At 35.8% G+C, this 8,282-nt stretch overlaps 1 protein-coding gene across 1 annotated transcript; it reads left to right on the top strand.

Moving 5' to 3' along the window:
- Window positions 1-5,410: 5,410 nt before the first annotated feature.
- On the top strand, window positions 5,411-6,358 carry LOC101650316 (olfactory receptor 51G2-like). The gene has a single exon (XM_004717497.1). It carries the CDS (start codon window positions 5,411-5,413, stop codon window positions 6,356-6,358), a length of 948 nt encoding a protein of 315 aa, XP_004717554.1.
- The last annotated feature ends 1,924 nt before the right edge of the window (window positions 6,359-8,282 follow it).

Raw genomic sequence — 8,282 nt, 5'->3', positions numbered from 1 at the left:
ATTTCAAGAATAAAATTCTGCCTTCTTTTTTAAGTCCAAAGAACTAAAAAAGAATAATATAAGGAGAGGCATGCTTTTGCTTTCTTGCTCACATATATGAATTCATTTTAATGTCGCTGAATGATGGTAAAACTGTTTATTCCAAAAAGAGCAATTAATTTTCACATTACCTTGATTTCTTTTAATCCTATCCTACAGCCCATTCTTTCCTTCTATTTTGCTTCTATATTCTTTTTGCTTTAACTAGAAACATTTCTATCACTCAAAAATGAAAAAAAAACAAGCATTCATTTATTTTTCTTGTTTTATTAAATTATAGATTTTGCCACACTTCAGTTATAATATCTAAAGTAAAACCAATTCCAATGAGACCAATATTTTATTCATATATTAATGAATCATAGATCTCACTAACACCCAATGTTTCCATTCTAAGATAACTGATAAATTTGGTGAGACAGGCTTTGTTTGGAAGAGATCAAAATTATCCACTTGAAGATCTAAAAATTGTACAAGCTGTTTCTTAGATCAGGATTCACAGATCTTTGGGTTGATTTAAAAATCTAAAGAATTAAGAGAATAAACAATATCAGGAAAAATGATTCTGTGGTCTAAGGTCTACAACATTTTGTTCTTTGGGAGTGGGGTCAAAGACCAGCCACAATTAACATGAGCTTGTTCTTTTTGGCATATGCACATTTAATGCTTCTTTGAGAGCCTATACCACAGAGACTTGGTGCAGCCTCTCTGGACTTCCAGAACCAAGGCTTTATAAACCTACTCACTTGGCCTTATTTTTAAGGCTAGGAGCCACCCAAGGCTCCAGCTGAATGACTATTTACAGAACGTGTGATTTTGTTCCGGGTTCTGGTGAGTGAATAAAATGACTCACTCTAGGTTTTATCAGATCAGGGAGCATTTTGCATGATCTTTGTGGGATTAGACCTGGACTGAAGGGGAAGAAAAATCATGAGCTATTCAAATAAGTTTCAAACTCCATGTGCAAAGTTCTGGAGTAAGCCAGACACTTGATGCAGGTATAAAAACATCTCCACTTGTAGAAAAAGGAGCCTTATGGCACAGTTGTTAAGTGTTGAGTTGCTAACTAAAAAGTCATGCGATTAAACCCATCAACCACATCCTGGGACAAAGATGTGGCAGACTGCTTAAATAAGTAGTAAAGCTTTATAAGCAGTATAGGAGAGGTTTATTCTGTCCTACAAACCACTCTGAATCCATTTGACTTAATGGAAGAGGGTGTTTTTGTTTGATCCTCATAGAGTAAAACCTGTGAAAGACATTAGCTGTGGAAACCTGAAAACAGAAAAGGTTGGATTCTTAATAGTTAGTGCTAATAAATACCGGGTCAAAGGGCAAACAAGTTAGACCCAGTAAAAGAAGGTAGTTCTGGCTCTCAGAGGTTTACTATCCATTATATATGCTTTCCATAACTTTGAAAAACAAAATCTTTTCCTAATCCAACAATTACTTAACTGATTTTACTAGAGATTAAGATCAACTGCAAATCCAACTAAATACACACATACAGCATATGTTAGATAATTGATAACTCATAGGTGCACTACAGAAAAAGGAAGCAGAAAAAAATATGCAAAAAAGTGAAGAAAATAGAAAGAACAGAGGATAGAAGAAACAAAGAATGACAGAAGAAATGAGAGCATGAAGAAAAGAGATAAAAGTGAGAAAACAGGAATGAAGAAATGAAGAGTATAGGAGAGATAAAAGAGACAGTAAGAAAATGTAATAACAATAATATTTATAATTCTCAAATTACATTGTGATAGAACCAACACCAAATTGACAAATGAAGCTCCAGGATGAAAGTCTAGAAACTCATATGATATGCCTTAAATTAAGGAATTAATTTTGAAAAGTACCTTATTTATAGATTTGGTTTCTAAATAATTTATATGTCTAATGTAGTGCAATGTTTTTGAGGATGGTAGGAGACAATTTTAGATTCCGTTTTTATAGCTTTGGTATTTTGTAAATTTAAAGATCTGTGTTTCCAAAGAATCATCAAAGAAATGAGTACAATAGCAAATTCTGTATAAAAACATGTACATTGTTTTAAAAAGAGGACTCTTAGAATTAATAAATGTTATAAAATATTATACAAATATCAGGCATTGATGTTTACCACACCAACTTAGAGTTTACGCAAATGAGGAGTCAGAGAGGAGATGATGGAGGGAGAAAAATGAATCAATTACAGGCCATGCTGGCCCTTGTCCAAGTCTCGTCTCTGTCATCTCAGATCCTCAGATATTCTATTTTTAGAATTTCTATGTAGTAATGTGCATGCATTTTACATTGTGGGTGTCTCTTTATTGTGTAGATGCGTTCCAAAATTTTATAGCTGTACATAAACACACATTTTGTTTTACTGTCATTAAGTGACTCTGAATCACGGTGACCCTAAATGATATCCATTGGCTAATTTTCTAAGTTAGATCAACAGGTCTTTCTTACCTTTCCGTCTTAGACCAGAAATTTCACTGAAATCTGATCAGCATCATTGCAATGGACAAGATTTCCCTTATAGATAGGTGGCAGCTAGGCAGGAAATGCATTGACTGAAAAATCAAACTAATGTTTTGTACATTGTTCCTAAGTGCCATCAAGTCAATTATGGACCATATTAAACCTATGTACAATAAACAGTAATTTTTGCTGCCACTGTGTCAATTTATCTCAGTGGAAGACTTCCTCTTGTTCTATTTTACCAACTATGATGTCCTTTTCCAATGACTGGTTTCTCCTGATATCATGTTCAAAATACATAAGAACTCTACCATTGAATCATGTTCTCCTTAAAGATACACTGTGTAAAAATAAATTTAAGAGCATAAGAATTGAGAAAATCTGCAATGGCATTTTTTTTCAAACAAGAATATAGGCTAGAATGTCTTGACATTGCTGAATTTCTTCACACTAAATTATTAATTATTGCACAAGAGGTATCGAAAGAAGGTAAATTTCCTTCAGTCATTACTCAGACATCACAAGACAATGAGATGCTTTTGGAGACATGGCATTCTGCAGTCTTTTCAGGAATGAGTTGCAAAATTTCTGAAAATTATCAGAAATTTTCCTCTGTGAATTTTATATGGGAAATCTCAAAAAGGGCAGAGTTGTCCTGTCACCTCTCCATCCTCAGCTCACTTTGTGACAAAGATCACCTTGTCTAAAGTCCATGCGTGAGAAATATTTAACCTGCTTAGTTTTGATGTTGGGAAGCATCAGTAGGAATTCCTTCAGAATTCATTGGAGAGATGGCAATAGACGATCACAGGGATAAACCTGACTTGAACGGTTAAAACCTTGTCAGCTGATCCTGCCTCTGATGCATGATGGACCTGATTTAGTTTTCAAAATTTTCTGTATTGTTGTTTGTTTGTTCATATTAGGATTTATCTCAGATGTATTATGTCATTGGGGATCACCCTCTTAAATTTATATTATCTGTTTTTCTGTTTTTTGGTACATAAGACCTACAATTAATGAGCAAGTAGAATAAGGGTTTCCAAGTGGCAGTGGTACAGCGGTTGGGGTGGGTGGTAAAAGTGAGACGATGTTAAGAAGTCCAGGAAGGAAAAGAATGTTTGGAAACTGATTGCTGTAACAATTGTACAAGACAGCTTGATTTGATTGAACTAAGGAATGATATGATGTCTGTATTTAACTCCCAATTAAAAAGAAAATAAAATGTTCCCAACTTTTGCTCAATTCTGTTATTTCTTTAAACAATTTGCAACATGACTTGGCACCAGATTGGTACCTCATTTCCCCACCAAAAGTACCTATAGCTAACACTGGTTAAACTCTACTTTTGACACCTGTGCTCTATCATAATTTGATTTTATATTCATCATTACCTTTTTCTAGATATCAGCAGTGTCCCTAACATTTACTAAACACTGAATTATTTTGAAGTGATAAGAAGTCACACCATTCATAGAATGGTCATTGCTATTGTTATTTGCCTGTGTTCCTGTTTCAGGTATTACCCTACACCCCTAGTGCACCTGCTTCTGTTCAATTAGTCTCTAATTTTGAGAATCTCTCGCTCTTGGGCAGACAGCTCTTTGCATGTCTGGTAGGACTAGAGTCTAATAAAGACTCATACCTATCCCTGGGCAACCTCAGATGTATGAGAGAAACCTATATTCTGTATATAAACTAAATAGTCTGGGAAGAAAATGTTATCTTTGGGGGTGCTAGAAGGCACAATCAAAATAATTAGAAATAATGATGCTTGTTTTACTGGTCATAGCTAACATATAATGGACTTCTCAGGAAGATATTGAAGTTTCCACTATTAATAGAATTCCCTTAAAATATTGAGATGAGACTTCAACCATGTAATGTCTACTTTAGATATATGATGAATGGTTTCTTCTAACACACCAATGTAATGGCATGAACTCAAATTTCATGTTATCCCCTTCTCTACTAAGTTATTTGATGATACCCAAGACCATGCTTAGAAAAAACAAAGAAACTAGTTGTGGAGAGTAGGTTGTAAATTTATAGATGGGACATTTTACCTGTCCCAGTGTTAATGTTCTCCTAAAATTACTTATGCATTTTTCTATTTTGACCAGTAAGTTTGACCAGACTAGTCCAAAGCAAAAGCTAAATATTGTCTATCACTGTGTTCCTAACATTGGATATAGAGTGGAAGCTCAGGAAAAGTGTGACCCCATGAAGAATATCACTTAATGTTTCAAATTGCAAACATTTCTGGATTTCATCTTTTGTCTTTTACAAATCTGAACTAGAAATTCCAAAACTTTGTAGATAGTTACTTGTAAAAAAAATAGATTGGGTATTTAAATAATAAATTCACACATGGGTCCAAACTATTCATCTAATAATTTTCTCTCCTAGGCACCTCTCTAAAAAAGATATGTGTGGTAATATCAGAAATTCATAGTCAGCCTTGCATCATGATGCTTACATTATAATTCATCATTAATTTAATCCAATTCCTCTTATTCAAAATATTTAGAACCCCATATGGTGGTGTGGGAATAATCTCACGTATACACACAGTCCCTGGGCTCTCAAGTTTTCCTTTCTGTTTTTAAAATGCCACATTATTTTAGGATAATGGAAAAGTTTTCTCTAATCTAAGTGGTCTAGGTCTGCAGTTGAAAACTAAGCAAAATACCCCAAAAGGAAATATGCATCCTTGTCCAGTCTAGTGGAATGCTTTAAAGCAATACTATTTAGTACTGTCCCTGGAGTTGGAAAAGGAAACACACAATTACGCTGTTGGTTAGGGTCACGGATGCATGGTAGGGTGAGGTGAAGGGGATAATTTTGAAAGAATAATTCTTTGCTTTCTTTACAGTCATCCAGGACAAGCTTTACCAGGAGTGCTATGGAAATTCCTAGCCACAGTAATGTCAGCAGGTTTTTCTTCATACTGATGGATCTCCCAGGACTAGAGAATGCTCATTGCTGGACAGCTATTCCTATCTGTTCCATCTATGTTCTCTCTGTGCTGGGCAATGTCACCATCATGCACATGGTCAAATCCGCACCCAGTCTCCACACACCCATGTACCTCTTCCTCTCGATGCTCTCCATGGCTGACCTCGGTCTCTCGGCTTCCACGCTGCCTTCTATGGCAGCTGTCTTCATCCTGGGCCAGAGGAAGGTGGAAGCTGCAACTTGTTTTGTACAACTCTTCTTCATTCACACATTCTCAGTCATCGAGTCAGCTGTGCTGTTGGCTATGGCTTTTGACCGTTGCGTGGCTATCCGCGAGCCTTTGCGCTATGCCACTATCCTCACAACCAAGCGTATTGGGGTCATTGGGTTGGCCATTGTATCCCGTAGTGCTGTCCTCCATTTGCCCCTGCCTGTGCTCCTTGGACGACTGCAATTCCATTCTGTGAGTGCTCTGGCTCATTCCTACTGTGTTCATCCTGATGTTCTAAGGCTGGCCAGCTCCAGCACTCGTGTGAACAGTGGCTTTGGACTCTTTGTAATGCTCTCCACTCTGGGACTAGATGCTTTGCTCATTCTCCTGTCTTATGTACTAATCTTGAAGACAGTTCTGAGCATTGCTTCCAATTCTGAGCGACTTAAGGCCTTCAACACCTGCATTTGCCATGTCTGTGCTGTGCTACTATTTTACACCCCATTAGTCAGCCTGTCCATGATTCATCGTTTTGGGAAGAAGAAGCTACCAGCACAGGTGTATATGCTTCTCTCTTATCTGCACTTTCTTGTGCCTCCAATGCTCAACCCAATTGTCTACAGTGTCAAAACCAAAGAGATTCGAGTACGCATTCTGAAGATGCTCCAGCACCAAAAATTCTAAGTCACTGGGTAAAACAGCGATGATGATATTTGAATCCCATCAAAAGACATCCCAGAAGAGAGCTAGAATGTAACTTCCATTTGACTTATCAGTTATTTGGCTATTCAGAAACACCAACTAGAGCTCATTGTGGTGTTTTCCCTGTCATCAGAGGATTATCTATTCAATGGGGAAAAATGGTCCTCATTTTGCAAGATTTTCACAATAAATATATGAATGTATGAGTCACATAAGAACTACTTCAAATAGTTTAAATACAGTAAAAGAAACAAAGGTCTTATCAAACACAGTAGAATGTCTTATAATATTATGAAGTACAGGTTTTAAAAATATATTTCAGGACATGTCAAATCTCCAATAATTTCTTGGTGTTCACGTAAAAATTCAAATACTAATCTTCTATTATATGGGTGGGAAATTCTATTTCCTTGTAAATAATCATGAGTTCCTATGTTTTTATTTAAAGAATACAAGTCTAGCTCAATTTTCCTTCAATCCTTTGAATAAGGTTAAAATATAAATAAACAGAGTAAAAATCTGAGTGACTATGTTCTGTGTGAAATGGCTGGAGTCTCATAAAACAAGTCAGAGGTAGAGCACTTGATTTTAACACAGTGTCATGGCCACTTTCATTCTGGATTGAGTAGATTTTGCTGATATACTTTTAGTCAATGTGCCTCATAAAAATCGGAAATTTCTGGTCCCTACGCACAATGCCCAATGGCCTTCTTCCCTTGACACCCCTCCCTGTTCTTGCTCCCATATATGTATGTGTGTAGCATCACTACATGAACATAGTTTTTGTTACCCTCCTATCACACTATCTCTTGGGTTAGGCAACATTCCTTCAGGCTTTCATATTATTTCATTGATTTCTATATTGTTAACATTTTATGTAAATTTTAACAGCTTTATTTAGATTTAATTAGCATTAATGAATTGCACATACACAATATATATATGTATATATATACATATATATATATATATACACACACAGCAATTGAAAACACTATCACAATTAAGATTAGGAGTATACCCATCACCCCATTACTTGTTGTTATTTTATAGTTCTGTCCTAACACCCTTCTCCATCAAGCTTTGTCCCTCTCCCAGATTGTTTAACATACAGATTAGTTAACATAATCCTTAACTGGTAATTAAATGGGTTCAAAAACTCTTTACTCTTTCTAAGGGAATAACTCATTTTACTCAGTATAATTTGATTAAGATTCATACATGTGGTTTATGTATTATTCATTTTTATTTATAAATAATATTTCATTGTCCAAGCATGCCACAATTTACATTATAGAGTCAATTACCATGCTAATAAATTATTCACAAAGAGAATATTCACTTTGTGTTTTCCATGCAATATAACCTGTGCACTGTTAGTTTAAAAGCTAGTGATGCTGGGCTTTCACATTGCATTGCTAACTGAAGGGCCAGATTCTACTCCAAGTTAGAAAGACGTTACTGCTGGTTCTCAAAAAGTTGGCAGTTCAAACCCACAGACCTCCTTAAGGGAGAGAGGCATGGAAATCTGCTTCTAGAATTATGTACAGCCTTGCAAACCCTGTAGAGCAATTCTACTGTATCCACATGAGCAAGAATAGATTCAATGGTAGGTTTAGTTATTTGGTGTCTCAAGTCAAGGCTAGAGAACTCTGTGTTGCAGTGATTAACATTCACAGATTTGAACCAAGTACTGGTGGTTTAAATCCACCAACCATTCTATGAAGGAAAAAAAAATGTGCTAGTTGGCTTCTGTAAAGATAACAGCCCAAGATTCCCTAGGGAGGAAGTTTGTGTTGTCCTGTGGGGTTTCTGTGAGTCAGATTTAAATTGACCACAATAGAGTTTTAGTAAAGACTGAATTCAATGATTCACTTCTAACAGAGGCTCTAACAGGAAAAAAAGG

This window comes from Echinops telfairi, unplaced genomic scaffold (assembly GCF_000313985.2).
Source record: "Echinops telfairi isolate 266 unplaced genomic scaffold, ASM31398v2 ScPeMD7_41;HRSCAF=154, whole genome shotgun sequence".
Lineage (NCBI taxonomy): Eukaryota > Metazoa > Chordata > Mammalia > Afrosoricida > Tenrecidae > Echinops > Echinops telfairi.
This window is presented reverse-complemented; position numbering and strand designations above follow the sequence as displayed.